This window comes from Cricetulus griseus (genome assembly GCF_003668045.3).
Source record: "Cricetulus griseus strain 17A/GY chromosome 1 unlocalized genomic scaffold, alternate assembly CriGri-PICRH-1.0 chr1_1, whole genome shotgun sequence".
NCBI classification, from domain to species: Eukaryota; Metazoa; Chordata; class Mammalia; order Rodentia; family Cricetidae; genus Cricetulus; species Cricetulus griseus.
The window spans coordinates 65,131,349-65,151,953 of NW_023276807.1; the positions used below are offsets into that span (position 1 = coordinate 65,131,349).

The following is a 20,605-nucleotide window of genomic DNA, read 5'->3' on the forward strand; positions in this document are numbered from 1 at the left end:
GCCAGTTCTACCCTTTATCACAAGTAAGATTCTGTACCATACACTCATGGGCAGGGTTTCCACAGAATCAGCACAAAGTTGTTTAATTTAAATTTGCAAATCATCACACTCCAAACTCCAGAGGTTTGTGTTCACCTCTCCCTTCCCTGCTTATCCCTCTGGAAACTTGGTTCCAGGATCTCTGCAGATAACAAAATCAAAATACAAAAAGATAAAGTCACTTATATAAAGTGAGCAGTATTTGCACAGGGCACATGCTCTCTCATGGCCTATTGTTCATTTCTGTGTAACTTTGGCTAATCTCCCTTCTAAAATGTTCCCAGCACAGAAAGTCCCATACCCTATGGGCCCTGCATGTCTGTCTGTCCATTTATGGTCAGTCTCTGAAGCTATACCTGATTCTTTACTTCCTTCCCAGCCCAATACTTGTGTGAGGTGAGGCACTGCCTGGTGTGATGGTTTGAAGGAGAACATCCACCATAGATTTAGATATTTGATGACTTCGTCCCCCCTTGGTGGCACTGTCTGGGGAGGCTTAGAAGATGTGGCCTTGTTGGAGGAAGTGTGTCACTGGAGACATGCTTTGGAAGTCTGAAGACTCACAGCATTCTCAGTGAGCTCTCTCTGCTTCCTGATTTTGGTTCAAAATGTGAGCTCTCAGCTGTTCCCCACATTATGTCTGTTGCCTACGCTGCCTACTGCTGCCTACATTTTATGTCATGACAGACATGTGGTGATACAGTGTTTATGATTCATTAAAGCTTGACTGTTCTATATAGTTCCAGGTGCTTTGGGGGTCACTTATGAAAGACATTGAGAAACAGGCATAGCTTGCCAAAGAGGGCATCTCACAAAGTCCCCAAACCTTCAAGTGTGCTCCTCTCATCCCTCTCAGTTAGACAAACTTGATTGGACCTGCTCATTTTCAAACAATAATATAGAATGAAAGTATATATGTCAGTGGGGAAATTCCCAGTTAGTTATGCATTCATCTTTGTTGTTGACTTGACAACGAAGGTAAGTGAATTGTGAATACCATGGGTTCATGCTGACACATTCCCTGATGAGTTTTCCACTGTTTTGTATCTGTCCTCAGCGGGTCATTGTGGCTCTCCAGACCCCATTGTGAACGGCCATATCAGCGGTGATGGCTTCAGCTACAGGGACACGGTGGTCTACCAGTGCAACCCTGGGTTCCGGCTTGTAGGCACCTCTGTGAGGATTTGCCTGCAGGACCACAAGTGGTCAGGGCAGACTCCTGTTTGTGTCTGTGAGTAGAGTTTGTACAACTGCCCTGATGACCACAACTTTCCATTTTCCTGTGTAGTTCAGTCATTGTTTACACATGTTCCAGCTTCTAAGTCAATGGGGGGAGTGTTCAAACATATTCCCCTTCTAAGTAAACAGGGAGAGTCATCTTTCTGTCTTGCTGTTTCAAGTCAAAGTAGAAGCCTGCCATCCTGGCTTTCCCTGTCCAGCATTTTCTAAATTATCTCCAGTAGACTCCAGTCCTCCATAAATTCTCTTACCAATTCACTAAAAGGCGCCTTGTGACTGATGTCATATGCTCATCCATAGGACATTCAGGATGAGAAACAGTGTTGATTAGAGGAGGGTGTGGACAGTCCCTCAGTGTCACATGTTGTCTAGTATTAGGTCATTTGCTTCATGAAGAATAAAGAGTTTTTCAGCAGCTCTTCATTTACTCAGGGGAACATTTATATGCTGGTCCTGTTCTAAAAACCCGTGACTTCAAAAGTGAACTCTGGGTGTTTACAGATGCTTACCCTTTGGGGTGCAAGAATCCTGTCCAGCCACATGCCTCTGAGAGCTTTTGGCTTTCTCATGAATTAAGTACAGGTATAGCCATGACTGAGTAGTAGTGAATGATGTCTCCGATAGTGCTCTGGAACTATGGAGGCAGGAATGCAGCTTCACTTAGAATGAAGAAGGTGCTGACAAGATGAATGAAGAGGAAAAGGGCAGTTTGTGGCCATTACATGCTCCTTTGAAAGCACCTGTGACAGACCCCACCTGACTCTGTGTGACTGCTGTGCAGAGCCTGACCACCTGGGCAGTTCATCACACTTAATAAGGTCACACAATAGGGATCACACAATAGGGAATGCAGAGGAGAACATTGGCATGTATACAGTTATTTTTCTAAGTCTATGGTTAACTTAATACTACAATAATTCATAATTTGACATTGAAAACCAACCCCCACAGGTGTTTGCAAATGAAAGCTTCAGGGCAGCAGCTGGTGTGCTCCAAGTGGGAAATACTCAAAATCCTTGTTAAACAAAAGATTTGAACTTGTGTTTGGCTGCTTTGTTGCCAAGTCAGTTGGCATTCTGCTTGTCTGAGTAAACAGCACTAGTCCTCTGCTGCTAGATGTGACTTCACACCATCACAACAAAAGGCTCTAAATTCTAAGTGTGTTGCTCCATCTTCCAGATCTTTCACAACAGAATATCACCCTCCATGCTCTAGAGAACCCTTCCATTCATGCATGTTTTATGTCTACCCATTTTTTTCTCAGTGACTCCAGGTGGGAGTGGTGCCCTGTTTAGCATGGACAGTAATATAGACCTTGTTCCCACAGCCATCACATGTGGACATCCGGGAAACCCTGCTCATGGGCTCACCAATGGCAGCGAGTTCAACCTGAATGACCTTGTGAATTTCACCTGCCACACAGGCTACCTATTGCAGGGTGCTTCCAGGGCCCAGTGTCGGAGCAACGGCCAGTGGAGCAGCCCCTTGCCTACCTGTCGAGGTAAGAAAAGGTGTCTAAGAAGGGGGGGGAGTATTTCACCCTGAGATACAGACAAAGTAAAAGGCTTACACACACACACACACACACACACACACACACACACACACACACACACACGCCTGTGTCCATGCAGGGATCCACAGCTTAAACTCAGTACATGCTCACAAAGTATTGTGCAGAACACAGGCTTCCAGACTGTTGTATATCAGCACAGGTCACACTGAAGGAGTGTCCTGTCTAGCAGAGGCCCTGAAGACTCTACTGAGCCAGCCCATGCTATGCCACAGGGTGCCCTATGAATCACAGGATCCTATAATTGCTCCTTATCTACTAAGGGCACATGAAGGTGGTGCTTCTCCCATTCAAGGAACCATCTTTTTTTTTTTTTTTCATCTTGAATTGGGCTTGCTATGCTAAACATTAGCCTGTGGTACAGATATTTGTTCCAAGCTTTGCATGCCATATTTTAAGTTTATTTCATTGCCTCCAGCTAGGTAATCCCTGCTAGGTTAGTGTTTGGGTTTCAACTTGGTTATGGAATCAGTGTGCTTTGGGGCCTTAAAAAATATCCCCCCTCAGATCCATAAACATTTATTTAGCTCAGGGAAATCAAAACTTTCATTCAGAAGTTCAAGAGTTTCATGAAATTTGGAAAACATTGTTCCATAGTAGTAAAGGGGTCTTGCTGAGCCCCATCTCTGCCTGGACTTACCCCCATCCCAGCAAAGGAATCAAACCCATTAACTGGGACAGGTTTGCCTTCAGCTTCCAGAACCCACCCTCTGCCCTAGCTGCTGAGAATTCTGTGCACAGCTCTTTTCTGAGCCAGAAATATCTGGAGAGGGTGCTCAGTGGCAGCTGTCCCATTCACTGGCATGGTGGGGAAATGCAAGGTAATCAGGCCATTTGCTATTCTGCACCTGAGGACGCCTGCTGCTAATTCCTCCCAAGATGCCCATGGGCCTTTGGGCTAATGGAAGCCATTCAGCATAACCAGAGCGTGTCCTGTACCGCTGAGAATGCCTTCCTCTCTCCTCCTGAGGCAAGAGGGTTCCCATCAGAGGTGGCCTAACCTACATTTCCATGAGGCATTGATAGAAGAACTGCCATTTTCAGCTGCATTCGTGGTGTATTGACAGCACCATTCTCTTTAGGGGCACACATAAATATGTATAGGTGGGCGTGGCTAAATGACAAGTGTGTCCCAGATCTCAAACACTGGACTTGAGTAAACCTCATCAAATCAGTGCCATTACATTACATTTTAGAATGTAAAACCTTATGAAGAAAATTGATTTAAAATTTATATTGAAGAAGCATATTTTAGGAACTAGTAGATTGGCTACATAACTTCAAAACTATGGTAGTAGCCAATCTGATGCTTGACATGTCTGTAACAAAGAAATAAGTACAACCTACAGGGGAATCAGAAATTCATGAGGAGATTCCAAGATCAACTTCTCCCTTCATAAACTGTCTAGATTGATTTAAAATTTACTTTCTTTTACACTTTGGCATAGGATTTGTTTGTTTATTTCCTATTGTAATTTAGGAATTTATTTTTTTATTTCATTATGTATTCACTGTACAAGATTCTGCTTACACAGGACATTTGCACATAATATATATTGCATGTTGAGCATATTCCTCCATGCCCCAAATCTCTTCTTTTCTAGCCCCCTGGTGCTCCCCTTTGCCCCTTGGACAATTTCACAATATTTCCTGTCCTGTATACATATATGATTTTATGTATCCATATGAAATATATGGACTACAAATGAGAGGAAACAAATACTTGTCTTTCAGAGACTCATTTCATTTGCCTAATATGACCATCTACCATTGCCTTCTTTTTCTTTCAGAGGATGTAGCTTTATTCTTCTTCATGGCTCGGGGTGGGGAAGCTTTATCTATATGAAATGCTTCATTTTCTAGTGGTAAACTGTTCGGATCCTGGATTTGTGGAAAATGCAGTTCGCCATGGGCAACAGAACTTTCCAGAGATTTTCGAGTATGGGATGAGCATCATGTACCACTGCAAGAAGGGATTCTACCTGCTGGGATCTTCCGCCCTGACCTGTATGGCAAATGGCTTATGGGATCGCTCCTTACCCAAGTGTCTGGGTGAGTGAGGCTTCTTCCCCAGCTTCTTGGCCACAGAGCAAAAGGAAACGCCAGCAATAGAAGTGCATTTCCACACATTCTTGTAAACACTTTAAGTTTTAGCCTCTCCTTCTCTCATCACTGTTTCTACCAGTCCTTATCATGGGTCAGCCAGCGATCACCAACTTAACTTAAATGAGTGCAAGATGGCAGAAAGGGACCTCTCACCTCTGCCTCTGCATGACCACCTCTGTCTTCTTTAGTCTATGAGACAGGCTTACTCTATACCATCCACCCTGTTGGCCATAAATCTCAGTGTCTTCACCCTCAGCCTCACACTCTCCAAGTTCCAGATTTACAAGTGTTGCCCAAGGGCTCTGATGTAGGTTTCTGACCTGCTCATCCAGCATCCATAATGGAGGAGGAGGAGTGGCCAGAGAGAAAGGATCTGGCTCCCATGGCCCTTCCAATGTGGCCAACTGTGACCCCAGCTGGCAGACAGTGTCAGACAAACCTTACAGGAACCAGGAGAAAGCACAGCTCTGTGAAGGGTAGAGGTGTTCTTCTGCACAGCTGAAGACCTAAATGGCCACCAAGGTCCCAAAGAATTTGTTGTCTCTCCATTTAGAAAATGGAGATAAATAATAATATATCTGTCTACATATGCCCCCATACCATATGGTTTTCCCCTTGCAAACAAAACAAAAGCAGGCAGTCCTGTAACACTAAAAGATCATCTTCTAAATTTGATCTGTGTCTGGGTTTATTGAGTCAGGTGGAAGCAAAGCAGTCCTTAAGATCAAAATGTCACCTTCATATAATGCATAGGAAAGAAGTATCACTGTGGCAGGAGCTTCCTTGCTACAAAGTGCCTTCTACCCCTTGCAGCACCTTGCAGGCTTTGAGCATGGGTAGGTAGGGGAGAATTTCACCACCACCCCCAATTCAAAGGAGTTTCTCTCCCAGCCCTACACAAAAACAGCCTTAAATTCTAACTTTGACACCATGGCTTCTTTCCACTGAGAAAGGGAACTCGAAGGAGTTGAGTACTCAGTGTTTGTAGACTCCACTGATTCCTCTGTGACTGGGCCAGAGTCTCTCCCATTCAGCAGCTCCACTCCACACTGGGTGATTTTCCAGGGAACTTGGTTGTCTTTGTTCCTTCCCTTTGACATTGTTCTCTCCTGCTCCTGGGGAGATTCCCATCAGCCTTTGTACCCATGCTAATGTGCTCCCATCTGCAGACCCTGGGCTTTAACAAACTCCCTGTCCTGTGACTGGCTGGTTCCCACCTCTCAGTTGGTTCACTTGCCCTTAACAAGGATATGGGAAGGAGCAACTCAAAGGAGAATTTCACATACTCCAGTGAGGTTTGTCCTTGTCTCTGCACTGCCATTGCTTTCTTTCTTGGATTGTTTTCCTTTTGTTCCTTTATTTCAGCCAGAGTCGGTCATTTACCCAACACTTCAGTGTTTTTGGATCTAATTGGCTTCCTTTTAGGACTCTAGATGAAGCACGGGTCTGCACTGAATGAATGCTAATGCTAGACAGATAATGAGGGCTAATGTAACCCAGGGGAGGCTTCTGCCTTCCAGCTTCAGCTCTGAGTCTCTGGTCCACATCACTTCTGTGTTGCTAGTGATCAAATGGAGTTAGTCTTGGATATTGAATCCGTGCCTTTGAATAAGTACCTGGCAGCTTCCATCTAGCTAGTCATTTGTGTGAAGTATTGCAGTGTATCTCTCCCTAGCTGTATTTGGTAAGTCATGGGAAAATGGAGATAGAATTTTTAGTACTTGATACTCTATTCATCTGGATCCTAGAACTTTTATTTTTCTTGAAGGATATTTACAATAGATTATGAAGTCAGTTTGGCAGAATTGTATGAATCTGAATGAAAACGCTGAGATGATTTTTAGACTATGTTGAAGACTTTGTTATTTTTACTTACACATTTTAGATCACAACGCACCAAGTGTATACTCATTAGACTTGTTTTCCTAGACAGATGAACTTAATTAAGTTGAATATAATCTTGTCTCCAAGCAAACTGAATGATTATCATGTTAACTGACAAAGCATTGGAAATAGTTCTGATGGAATTATATGACTTTTCACTTGAAAAACCAATCCCCATTCTTCTCACACAGAATACTATTAGAGCCAGATAAATAAAGTCATGTAGCTGTTTTTTTTCTCCTTGAAGGCTGACATGTAAATTTCAACTATAAGCTCTCTTAAATAAAAAAAAATATATATATCACTACTACCTTTCTTTTCTTCAGTAACTAGATAGGTAAATACCATTTAGAAACAGCCATTTCTTATCTATCAAGGACATAGACATACTCTTAATAGGTAATGTTGAGGGGGAAATGATCTGTCTGGGAGCCTTACTATTCAAAACATATTATCTTCACTTATTCTAATCTTATCTTCAGCTATATCATGTGGGCACCCTGGGGTCCCTGCTAATGCTGTCCTAACTGGAGAACTGTTTACATATGGAGCCACAGTTCAGTACTCCTGCAAAGGGGGCCAGATCCTCACAGGCAATAGCACGAGAGTCTGCCAAGAAGACAGTCACTGGAGTGGATCCCTTCCCCATTGCTCAGGTGAGGAACCCTATGTTTAGAACATTGGACAGTTATACACATACTTGTAATGATACAACATATGCCACTAGTATAGATGATTAGCCTCATCTCTGGTCTCCACCACAGGGAACACCAGCACTGACATCTTCACCACAAGCCTTTGGTCTTTATCCCATAGATCAGCATCATCTTCACTATCATCCCTGGTCCCCATGACAAGGCCTGCCACCATCCTCATCATCAGCACCTTAGTTTATCACAGGCCACATCATATAAGTCATGATCAGCATCATCCTCACTATTATTTCAGGTCTCTACCACTTTGATCACTATCATTTCATCCTCACCCCCTCACTAAGCCACATCCCATAGATCTGTATCATCTTCTTCAGCATCTCTGTCATCATCACTGGTTCCTGTTGAATTGACAGTGGCATCTGCCCCATTCTCATAGGCCCATCTCTACATTTCCCTCTACAGGTGTTTCCGACTGCCATCCTGGAGCTCTTTCTTATCTTGGTAGAATGTTTTATATGTTTCCACTCTATTTCTCCACATTTTCACCTCTAGTAGTCACTTTCATTATTTTTATCATCTTAATTTTCTATGGGTAATCTTTAAGATGTAATAAGTAACTCCAGACGTGGCTTTGAAGAATAGACACCTTGAAGTTCCTGTGTAGCTGGCAAACCTGAGCCCCCATTTCTCTCTTGCTGCCTACACTCACTGTCCTAGGATGTCACTGTGATCACATCTCAATATTTCACTTTTCCCCAAAGAACCACGTTTCCTCATTAACCACATTTTTTATTTTGATGACAAAGAAACATTATCTTAAGTTTCTTTCATGTTAGGAAGTATGGTGCAGAAAACCTTTCTTCCCAGATGCCACAGTGCTGTGAAAGCATAGCTTATATTAAAGGCATTTTAAAGAAGGCATTAATTGCCTTAGAAATTTTTTACCAAACAACTTGATTTAAACAAGTCATGCATTCCCAATGTTTTGTCCTCCTCAGGAAATAATCCTGGATTTTGTGGTGATCCAGGGACCCCTGCACATGGGTCTCGCCTTGGGGATGAGTTTAAGACAAAGAGTCTTTTGCGCTTCTCCTGTGAGATGGGCCACCAGCTGCGGGGCTCTGCAGAGCGCACATGCCTGGTGAATGGGTCCTGGTCAGGAGTCCAGCCTGTGTGTGAAGGTGAGTGGTTCAAGCCCCACAGACTCCCAACCACTGACTCTTCAAACCACTGAATCATTGTAAAGTGACTGGGACCACTGGACAGGGTCCCTAGAGGATTTTATCACGTGTACACTTGAACCCTTCTCCCAACAGTTTTAAGAGCATCAGCCCAGGTTATGAGTGAGCCCTAGAGATGCCCTGACTGTCCAAAGGACATATCACACTAGTCCTCATTCTTTGAATGTTTATCACACAAAAATGGGTTTCTAATACAATGCTACCCTGTGACTGATGCCTTGTTGTATGGATCCTGGAGGTGAACAGAGGTTGATGGGAAATGAGAAGAAGCAATTGACTCAGAAGACGGACTCTCTGTGGGCAGGGAGTACATCAATCCTGACAGGTTGCATTCTGCTGGTGTCTTCAAGCATAGCAGCTGCAAAGCAATCTAAGGTTATAATCTGTGTGGCATTTTGAAGTGAGTATATCAGACCTCCATAGGTCTGATATATAGGCCAGATGACTGCAAAGTCTGCCTTAGGCAAAGGTGAAGTGATGTGTTTGATAATGATGTGCTCAAAGTCCAGAAAATAGCATCAGAATGTAGGCAGATAGGCCGTTAACTAAGAGATACTCACATAAGCAAACTTCTCAGGTTTTGAGTCTCAAAAAGATTATGCTTGAGTACTTTGTTTTGTATGAATAAAACTTTTTCTGTATAATTTGGAATATTTGAAAAAGCTCTTGCAGTGTCACCACTTGGGGACTGGATCTCTAGAAGTGTTAAACAAGACTTGAAGCACTGGTTCCCTAGTCAAGATTATTCCTATTGTGATGTCATTGCCTCTTCTTAATCTACTAAAAACTTTACAACCCATGGGAAACTGGAATGAATTGTAAAAGGAACTCACAAGTCATGGGAAAAAAGGAAGAAAGGCTTTTAAAACATTCATAAAGATCAAATGATTTATATACCTATGGCATTTTAACATTACGTGCCTGTAGATTTCTTTTACATTATGTTGGGTTTGGTTAGTACTCTATCTTTTGAACACAGACTCATTAACAATTGCTTCCAAGTTTCTCACTCAGGAAGTTGCTTTACTATAATGATGTCAATTGATTTCAGTTGCACTGGACAAAACTTTATCACTTTCTTATAATTTTTATGCACCTGAAATTCAACTGTAGCAATGAAATTATGGTATTGATGGGAGATAAACTGAGCTACAACCTGCTTGTCATCACCACTAATAGTCAGAACATGTGACATTCCACACATTACAGTGACAGGGGTGTGCTTTAACTAATGTTTTGACAGTTCATTACATTATACATAGAGTTTGAAGCCACTGTCTTTATAAATTAACTGAGAAAAAACACAGAGTTAGTACAATGCAACTACCATCTGTCTGACATAACAGAGGTGGACTCTGCTGTTATTAAATAATCAGATGTTTATAATTAGTTAAGTTATATCTTACTGTAAATTAAGTAAGATAGAATTGGGTATAAGCAAAATGAGACACACAAACAATTATCAAGCAGAAGATGTACTTTAAACAAAGAATAAAATCTAGAAACATAGAATGTGGTTAAGTTTTACCTTTTAATTTTCAAAGTATCTTTTTTTTTTAGTAACTACAAATAGAACCTATTGCTTTTAGCATCACATCCTATCATATGTCATCAAAGTCATTCCAAAACACAAGTTGACATTGCCTTCTATCTGCATTTCCCTGGTATGACAGGCAATGAATGTGTTTCTTACTGTTAAATAAAAAAAGAAGGAAAGAATCTAATTTCAAGTCTTACTTTATAGAATACAATATTTGAAGGAAAATGTCTCTTTTCAGATAACATCATCATGGTGGAAACTCATTAACTTATATTTGCTTATAAGATAAATTGAATGATTCTCACCAATTAGTTGATTAATTTTGTCCTGTATGGGTGACTTAGCTGTACACATGGGTTATTTTAACAAATATGGTCAGGTAGAAATGGCACTTTCATCCTTCATTGATTCTCAGGTTCTGGGTTGGACTACCATGATCCCTTTCGTTAAAAGACTTTATAAACAGCTATGATAGTCTAAGTACTAAACAAATGTGTATTGAATGAGTAATTGTTCTGAATAGTCCAACACTGTTGTCTTTTCACTTTGAAATTTTAGTCTATGTTTTAGGGAAGCTTGAGTGAATTGATAAATACTGCTCAACACAAATGTCAAACAGGATGTTGTTGAAAGGTCTGCCTCTGCTTGGTGACTAAGGTGTCCACAGTGAATGAGAATCCTGCCCTATTGCACTGAGCATCATTAACTGAGGTCTCCAGGCCTTTAGGGGGCATTAAGGTACTTCTGCTTCAGTGAGCAATGCAAAGTAAGATCATGTGACATCCAATTATACAGTTGTGGGTAGATTTGATAACATGAGAGAGACTACAATCCAATGGATACAGTTGTTTGCATTCCTGAGGTATTCCCTGCTTCCCATGTGAACTCTACTGGAGGTATAACATATTGCCTTATTTTTCCAGATCTCAAAGAAAGAAACAATACTATGAGGGAAGATGTTTTTGAACTCTAATACCATATAATACTTTTTAAAGTTCATGGTAATTCTACATTGCTTAAAAGTATGTTCAAGCTTAGAGTAGCAAAGCTTTGGATTTTCAATGTTTCAAATCCATGTTTTGATCAGAAAAGATGTGCAAATATGGGTTTTACTCTTGTGGCTAATCACAAATAAATCTGAGGGTCAGGTAAGACAAAGGCTGAATTTATCCCATACAAGTGTTCCCACATTCCTATCGGGAACCTATGCCTATTGCCCCCCCCCCATTGTCTTAAGCTTCAGTCCTGGCTAATTCCCTGTGGACCATTTGCTGTCTTTGCCTCCTGACAGCTGTGTCCTGTGGAAACCCTGGCACTCCCACCAATGGGATGATCCTGAGCAGCGATGGCATCCTATTCTCCAGCTCCGTCATCTATGCCTGCTGGGAAGGCTACAAGACCTCAGGACTCATGACTAGGCACTGCACAGCCAATGGGACATGGACAGGCACAGCACCTGACTGTACAAGTGAGTACCTGCTCAGGGGTAGCTAGGATCGGGGGTCCAAGAAGCCCATCAGTTGAGGGAGACGGTGGAATTTCCAAATCTATTGATTCTGTAAAATCATTCAGGATAAAGGATTACTGTAAGTTTGGTGTGCTGCCCTGTTTTCTTGGCTGCTTTAAGAATTTTCTTCTTTGACACACACAGCTGAAGCTATTTAAATGATCAGTTAGGCTGTGCAATGAAGGAAGAACGATAGAGTAAGGCAAGGTTTCCCTGGTTCCAGACCACCCAATTTCAAAAGAAATAAGCTACTTTGTTCTTGTTTTTAGCTATGGTGGGTGTGTCTTAATTAGGAACAGCAATGGCTGTCAACCAAGCCACCACCTATCAATAGAGCAGCAGTTCACAATGCCAAACACAGCATCTTGGCAGCAGGTGGGTGGAATCTGTGCTCTGGGGTTGGGCACGTCTCTGGTTCCCTGCTGTATCCCAGAAGAGCCCTCATACAGTTTGGTTCCTGTCATGATAATTTGCATCTGTCTGCTTCTTTCCTGTTACCTGCCTCTTAGTCATCAGTTGTGGGGATCCTGGCACACTGCCCAATGGTATCCAGTTTGGGACAGACTTCACATTCAACAAGACTGTGAGCTATCAATGCAACCCTGGCTACCTGATGGAACCCCCAACATCACCCACCATCCGCTGCACCAAAGATGGCACATGGAATCAGAGCAGGCCCATCTGCAAAGGTGTGTGCCATCATTTATTTGGCATTCTATTTGGTACTGTGGATTTAGAAGTCTTTACAGGACTGTGCTACATTCATTCTGTGCTTATGAATCAGTTCCAGCAGCCAGGAGTCCCAGGAATTCTTCTCAACCTGTTTGTCAATATCCACTCTTTCCTGATTCAGTGGTGACAGTTTTATAGATGGGAAACTGAGTCATGGAGGGCTACAGTGAATGGCTCAAGATTAGAATTTCCTGTGTAGAGAAGGTGAGGGCCATGTGACTCATCTCACCTCTAGAACAATGTTTCTCAACCTTGCTAATGCTGCGACCCACCCTTTATGTGTGATCACCTCATGTTGTGGTGACTCCCCCAACAATAAAATTATTTTCATTGCTATTTCATAACTATAATTTTGCTACTGTTTCTTAATGTAGTGTAAATGTCTGTATTTTCTTGGGCAGCCCCTGTGAAAGAAATGCTCAATTCCCAAAGGGTTCATGACCCACAGGTTGAGAACCACTGCTTTAGAAAGTGTGATGGATAGGCAGTATTTGGTAAATAAGCTGATGGGACATAGGTGCTTGACATGACGGTGAGTGTACTGTCAGGAATATAGAGGCAGGAGCACACCAGCTGGCCATCTGACAATGACAGAATGCAGATGGAGGGTTAGTACCAAAATGTTGTGGGGTCTGATGTAAAGAGAGAAGATGGACATATGCTGAGAAGGATCCAGAAGGCTTGTGACTTACATAGCCTGACACTCAGTAAACGAGCAGGCTCTAGCCAAATGGGATGATGGGATGGGCTGGATTGGTTAGTCAGAGGGAAACTGGACTGGGTGAGTTGTATGGATACCAGGGATCTGCATGGTCAGGACATCCCCATAATCAGAAGATGAAGTATCCCACTGTATTCTCCTGTCACTGACCTGGAGTGGGTGGGACAAGAGGGGAAAGAATGGCTGAAGTTAGGATGCTATGGGGCTGTGCTTACGGGGCTGTGCATAAATGCTAACACGTGGCATTTTCCTCGGGTGATTGGGAAAAGATGTGTAAGAGTGGGTGCTGGGACCCCAAGAAGGTCCAAGGAAAGGCACCATCATCTGGGTCTCAAAAGGACTCCTGGTTTGTGAATTTCTTGTGAGGCTTCCCGAGTCCTTGATGCCCATAGCTCTTGTTTCCTTCCCCCGTTGGCCTTGTGTGTGACCAGCACAGGGGAATTAATACTGTTTCATTGTGCAGTGCTTTGTGGTTTGACCTCATGGTTGCTTTTAAGTAACTGATCCAAGCTAAGGAAGAAATAACTTAAGAAAACTCTTATGTTGTTACTTTTTCAATAATTATTACTATTTAAAAAGGCATTAATGATTGCGGGGGGGGGGAGCTGACAGGAGCCACAGCAGAAGATTTGGCAGTGGGGACATGGCAAGTGCTATGTGGTATCATCTATGGAAAGATCTAGGATGGGGCTATGGCACAGGCCATGGTCAGAGCCATGATAAGAGCCACAGTAAGAGATGTGGTGGGGGGACATAAACAGCCCTGCTGACATGTCCATCAGTATTTGACCTGTTTATTTTTGGCAACAGCTGTCCTATGCAATCAGCCTCCTCTGGTACCAAACGGGAAGGTGGAGGGATCAGACTTCCGATGGGGTGCCAGCATAAGCTACAGCTGTGTGGATGGCTACCAGCTCTCCCACTCGGCCATCCTGTCCTGTGAAGGGCATGGAGTGTGGAAAGGAGAAGTCCCTCAGTGCTTGCGTAAGTCCTAGTGTAGAGTGTGTCTTGTGATCTCTGACACTCAAGGGAGGTACTTCCAGCAACATAGTGTTATGTAGCTCTGGTCAAATTGTGTAAACTCTGATACTTGAGCATGTGTGGCCAAAGGCAGGTGCTATTATGGGATGGTTCAGAGAGTCATCAATCTGACTATTTATAAATTGTACCAATTAATAATGAAGAGGCTTCTTTTTAGATACTGGACTCAGGATTCCTAAATACAACACCCAGTCCAGCCCAGCTGCCTCACTCAGGGTTTTATAAAAGCAAAGAATACAGTTACAATTTTTTCTAGCCAGCAGAAGGTCATCCACTGCAAAACAGGCTTGTTTACAGAAACAGAAACAGCAGTTTTAAAAAAAATTAACCCTTAACAGTTGGAGATCTACTTTTCTTTATAGTTCCCTTAAGCCAGAGATTTTAAACCTTTAAACATAAAGTTAGCCATCAATATAACATTAGCTATCACAGTGTCTTCTCCTTGGGAGTTTGCTGGTTCAGTGGCAGAATCTGAAGGATCCATAGGATCTAAGCAGGTTTAGTAGGCTAGCCTAGTACAGACATGCGGAGTGCTGACATGACCTGTTTATATCCCCAGCTGTGTTCTGTGGTGATCCTGGCATCCCTGCAGAGGGCCGGCTCAGTGGGAAAAGCTTCACCTTTAAGTCTGAGGTTTTCATCCAATGCAAACCCCCATTCGTGTTGGTGGGATCCTCCAGGAGAACCTGCCAGGCAGACGGAATGTGGAGTGGAGTCCAGCCCACTTGTATAGGTAAAGTGCTGACACAGCCGAAGGTTCAGGGTGGAATGGTGTTACTACAGACACTCAGGCTCAATTGTGGTTATGTCTTAGACAGTGTCCTATGCATCGACCTGGTTAAAGTAACTATAATCAGTACAGCTAAGGGAAGTTGAGCTTCCTTGAAACCACATAAACTGGTGGTTTCAAGCCTTAAGAATTCTTTCCCACTTGAGCATCTCCATCTCCAGCCAGCTCACCAGCTCAGCGGCTTCCAGCTTTGTCCCTAGGGAAGGGGTACTCTGGATGATGCAATTATTACCATTCCCCTAGCAACCATCCCCTAGCAACCATCCCCATAGAGAAGAGGCTGTTCTTATTGTGAGTTAATATCGACCACCCACTTTGACTGAGATTCTTGTTCAAATTTACAGTAAAGGAATTAAGAGATTTAGCCTCAGCAATTTTCCCAGGAATCAAATTGTTTATACCTGAAACTAAAGGCAGCATTAGAAATAATTTCCATGAAACTTTTCATTGTAACTCTAGGACTATATCCTGCCATTTGGCTTTAAGTACTACATGGCAGACTGGTTTGTATTAGCAGTGTCTTCCTTCCCCAGACTTCCCAATCCATATAGGAGAAAACTTTTAAGACACTATCCATGTTATTCTGTACAAGCTGATAGGAACAGCAGCAGTGCACCAAGTTCTCTGTTTACATCCCACACATTTGGAAAATGCTCCTGATATAGTGCCAGGAGCTTCCACTGGAATATTATATATATTTTGAAAACTTAAGAAGAAATCATCCAAAAAATATGGACCAATATGGATGAACAACTATGACAGTAAATCTGTACAAACCAGAAAATCAGAGTAGAAAACCATTGGAGAGATTTTAATATTCAGGAAAAAGTATCTGTCAGCAGACAGACATACACCAGAGAATGAGGAAGAATGGCCTATTCTCAAATAGATACAAATGTGCAGATTAGATGTGGACATGCAGATCTAGTGTGGATATGCAAAATGTGGTCTAAAATTGATAAAGCATCAGAGATGTCCAAGGAGATAAAGGTAGCCACTTACTTTATCAATTCATAAAAATATCATAGGCGTTTTGAAAACATTTTCTAATTTTGCAAGATCTTTCAATAAAGGCATTACAGTTTATTTTTAATTGTGAATTGCAGATCCGGCACACACAGCTTGCCCAGACCCTGGCACTCCCCACTTTGGAATACAGAATAGCTCTAAAGGATATGAGGTACTTCATTTTCATTTTTTATGTTCTAAAGGCATGAGACCTAGCTGATAGCAATCACATGTGTACATTGCTATATTCCATAGCTTATTCGTATTACATTATTGCACAGAAAATCCTTTCAACCAGGACTTCCACACAGGAGCCAGTTCACCTATCCATTAACATTGTGCCGATGGCTATATTATTGATTTTCATTGAGAGGCACATGTGACTCCATACTTTTGGCTTAATAACAAAAAGGACAATTAACAAGTCAGAGAGACTTGTTGCTGTAACATACAAACCTCCATTTGTGGACTATATATAATTAGAACATAGCACACATTTCCAGAAAGAAAAGCAAAACCAGAAGGAAAACTGCAATTCAGCTCCCACACCAAGCTTTGCCGAGATATCCATTCTCAAGATGATCTTGTGAAGTACCTTGAATTGTTGGCACTTGAGTATCACTTTGGAATGTTCTTCTGCCTTCAATGTGATGTGTATTATTACCACAGTTAATGGAGAAATCCTTTAAATGGAAGATGATGAATTTGATATGGCAAGCATCAGCCATCCGTGGTGTGATTTCCCCAAGTGACACCTGGCTCTCTGTGACAAGACTCAGACACCCAAAGTTAGATGTATTTGCTGTTTTCAAGTTAATATCTCCACCAGTTTAAAATAAAAGTCTTTTCCCTCAGCCACTTCATCCTATCTCTCAGAGGCACCAGAGTGTTTCTATTTTTACTGGTTCTATCCATCTTTCCTTGCTACTTGGTCACTTTTCTTTGGAGTCCCACAGAATAATTCTCACAGTAGATGGGTTGAATTTAGCACATTGTGTATTATGATCCAGGTATGGCCTCGGGCTTCAGCTAAATGCCTTCTGACGGCTAAATGTTCAGTTCCAAATTTCTGGTCATTTAGGAAATAAATGGATATTGTTCTCATTGACTCACCTTGGAAAAATGACTACTGTTGGTCACCACAGATTTCAGCATTTCTTAAGACTACCTGGGCACAACCTACAGTCACACAAATGGTAAAGTAACCACATTCCTTGATCCTCACAAGAGGCTGATAAAGATGGAGAAATACCTCACCCACGTCAAAGAAAATTAACAATGGACAGCTCCCAATAGCATGACTCATTACATTTAAAGGACACAGACATGGCATTTTAGAGCTAAGGCTGAACTGGGAGGTACAGCCTCTCCTGGGATCTCCTCCTCCTCCATTAGAACCCGATGAAACACCATCACCAAGAAGGGGCCTCTTAAGTTCTGGAGTGTTCCATTTTCACTATGCTAATGCCTAAGTGGAGAGACTAGCTACCTGTCAGCTGTCTAGTAAGCCCTGTCCCATAGAGTCACAGTCCAGAACAGGTACACAGTCAGGTCCCATGGATTGGCACATCTGGCTAAAACTGCTTTACTGACAGGATGCTATGGTTTCTTGGAAATGGCAGGGCTCTTTCCCTCTTCCTATTGGTACATGCCATCAATGTGTCACCAGGAAGTCTGAGAGTTCATATCTGATAGGAAAAATCCCTGCTGAAAAGGGAACAGATTGTTATTTCTCTCTAGTTGGTACCAGTTCTTGATTAAAACTTTAGGTAAATTTGTTTCTCTTGGATTGTAAATCCCCCACTTCTACTTTATCACGTGATCAGAGCACACCCCCATGACATCTCTCATTCAACATGCTAGCTGGGTTCTCATGGTTTTTATTATAGTTTTTCCAAAATCTCACTCCAGGAGGGGTGAGGGCAGAGTAAGGAACTGTGCAGGCTGCCACTCATGAGAAGACAAAGAACAGTTTAAAAATCTCAGAGCTGTGTGAAGATGGATTTTTGAATCTTTGGACTCTTACTTTGGTGCAAAAGGAATGCTGTGGATTCAGCAAGTCCCAGCAGGGCTACCCCACACCCACACCCCAGAAAACAGCTCAAGGGGCAGCTGTTTCTTTCTCTCCCTTGCCTGTGTTTATGTTTCAAGAGTGGGAACCATACATTCTATGTATACCCAAAGAGTAGCCATAGGTCATTGTCTAAAAGAAATCTGGATTTCTAGAAACCTCCCCTGGTTAGGGTAGGAATAGGAGGAAGAATATGGCTGGAGCTTTAGCACTCAGTGGCCACTGACTCAGCTCAGGGCAAGGCCTGTAAACGACAAGGCCCTTGTGTGGAAAGAAAGCAGGAAAGAAACAGAGAGAAGAGACACAACTGAAGTCTGCAGATGAAGTGGGACTCAGATGGGAAATATGTCTCACAGATTTTGATACCTCGCTGAGTTGTGATGGATCCCAGGAGAGCACAGCAGGGGGAGGGTCTCCAGAGACTTAACAAAAGCAGTTCCCCCACCCCCGCCCCAAGTGCTGTCTGCGGTTTCAAATACACAAGGAGCCAAGGGAAGGAAAAGTAAACCAATAGGCATAAATGAAAGAGGGAGACTCCTGAAATGCAAACTTTTGTTTGCATTTGTTGTTTGAGTCAGGCTTGCAACCTACATCCCAGGCTAACCTGAATCTCACTATGTCATCCAGGCTGGCTTTGAACTTGCAATCCTCATGTCTCAGCCTCCTGAATTACAGGCATTTGTCCCCATGTCAAAGCATATTATGTTGACACAAGCAACCAGCCATGTTGATCGTCAGCTCCAGATGCTGTTCCCTCTTTTCTAACTCCCCCACCCCCTCATCGGTACTCAGCAAGTGCTCTATCCTGCATATGGAAGTGGCCTGCTGGTCCCTGCAGAGAGGCTCAGCAGCATAGGTCACTGGTACATCTCCCCTGGTTCTGGGGTGCTGGTCTTCCTCTGCAGCCCTGTTGCTTTTTTCCTCAGGTTGGAAGCACCGTGTTCTTCAGGTGTAGGAAGGGTTACCACATCCAAGGCTCCACCACACGGACCTGCCTTGCAAACCTCACGTGGAGTGGGATACAGACAGAGTGCATACGTAAGTCCAGGTTCTCCCTCCACAGCTGCAAGAACCACCATTGCCGAGTGTCCACAAAAGAGCTCACAGTTTCCAGAAAAACTGTGAAGATCCATGGGCTTGTTCATTTTTCATTCTCTATTTCTAAATTTGTGCATTTCTCAAAATGTTCCCAAGGTTCCAAGACCAGTCAAACCAACCAGGCTGGGGGCTTGGTAATGATGGTCTTCAACTCCAAGATGTGATGTATCAGGGAGGTAGCATGAGGCAGCAGATGACCGGGAACTGGGTTCCTGGGGGATATGAGGCAAATGCCAGAAACCCAAGACACAGAGGGACTTCCAACCCAGCACTGCTTGACAGAAGATCCCCCAGTGTGTAGCTGTCCTTCCATGTGTTCACACTCCATTTACTGGATCAAGGAATGAGCCAGACTCTCAGAATATGTGCTCAGCATGGAGCTGTAGCTCTAGACTCACTGAAAGTTTGTAAGGAATGATCATCAGAACAGTGGATGGATGGAGTGGATTTTACTTTGTGACTCAATCATGAGAATAGGAAAGTGCTGTGCGAATGTGGACTAAATGGTTCATGTCACCCATCACTTATCTTAGGAATCTCCATACCTTGCTATGTTGAACATAAAAGCATTGAGTTGCATGCTGTGAAAAGTTATCGTAATGGCAGGTAAGGTGGAATTTACTGTGTATTTCCTCGTCAGAGTGATCAGGTGTACACTTATTCCAAAGCTGACATGTCTACCTCACTACCCAGCCATTTGAAGAAGCTATGTATATATGTTCGCACAGGCGTGCACCTCCACACTCAGATGTGTCTATGTGTGTTATAAAGGCTGCTATAATGCAAGAATAAAGATGGAAACTTTGCCAAAACATGAACCATTAACAATACTTAAAGCAACTATCTTTGCAACTGTAAAATTAGAGGCTTACTTTATAACCATCTTACGAGTCCTTCACTAAAGACATGTGTGGGTTTTATAAAATGAGGTTATTTATGATAAGACATGAATAATCCAACTTTATTTGTTCCTAAGTAATATTTTAAAAGAAATAAGAACTTATAATTGTGACTTGTGTAACTTATAATTATGACTTAAACTTCTAAAACATGTCAAAATTTAACACTCATTTCATCAAGCAATAAATGTATTGGATAACATCTGACAAGAATCCAGGCTTATATCTGAGCATGCACGGATCTACATATGTTAGCTTGTTGGAGTGGTTATTACAAATCTTTAAAGATTTACTTTCATTTTTTATTTGTGCACGTCTATATATGCTACATGTATTCCAGTGTGCACACAGGCTGGAAGAAGGACCACTGGAGCTGATGTACTAGGAGGTTGTGAGCTACCTAACATGGGTGCTGGAGCCATACTCAAGTCCTCTAGGAGAGTAAGAAGTGCTCCTAACA

At 42.6% G+C, this 20,605-nt stretch overlaps 1 protein-coding gene across 1 annotated transcript in view; it reads left to right on the top strand.

Moving 5' to 3' along the window:
- Nucleotides 1-20,605, top strand: part of Csmd1 (CUB and Sushi multiple domains 1) — a 1,205,306-nt gene that overhangs the window by 1,170,150 nt on the left and 14,551 nt on the right. Inside the window, exons 53-63 of the mRNA XM_027388213.2 lie at nt 1,097-1,270; nt 2,606-2,779; nt 4,715-4,903; nt 7,324-7,497; nt 8,496-8,678; nt 11,570-11,746; nt 12,295-12,474; nt 14,049-14,222; nt 14,839-15,012; nt 16,176-16,249; nt 19,075-19,186. Coding sequence (XP_027244014.1) covers nt 1,097-1,270; nt 2,606-2,779; nt 4,715-4,903; nt 7,324-7,497; nt 8,496-8,678; nt 11,570-11,746; nt 12,295-12,474; nt 14,049-14,222; nt 14,839-15,012; nt 16,176-16,249; nt 19,075-19,186 — 1,785 coding nt within the window. The remainder of the gene's footprint in view (nt 1-1,096; nt 1,271-2,605; nt 2,780-4,714; nt 4,904-7,323; nt 7,498-8,495; nt 8,679-11,569; nt 11,747-12,294; nt 12,475-14,048; nt 14,223-14,838; nt 15,013-16,175; nt 16,250-19,074; nt 19,187-20,605) is intronic.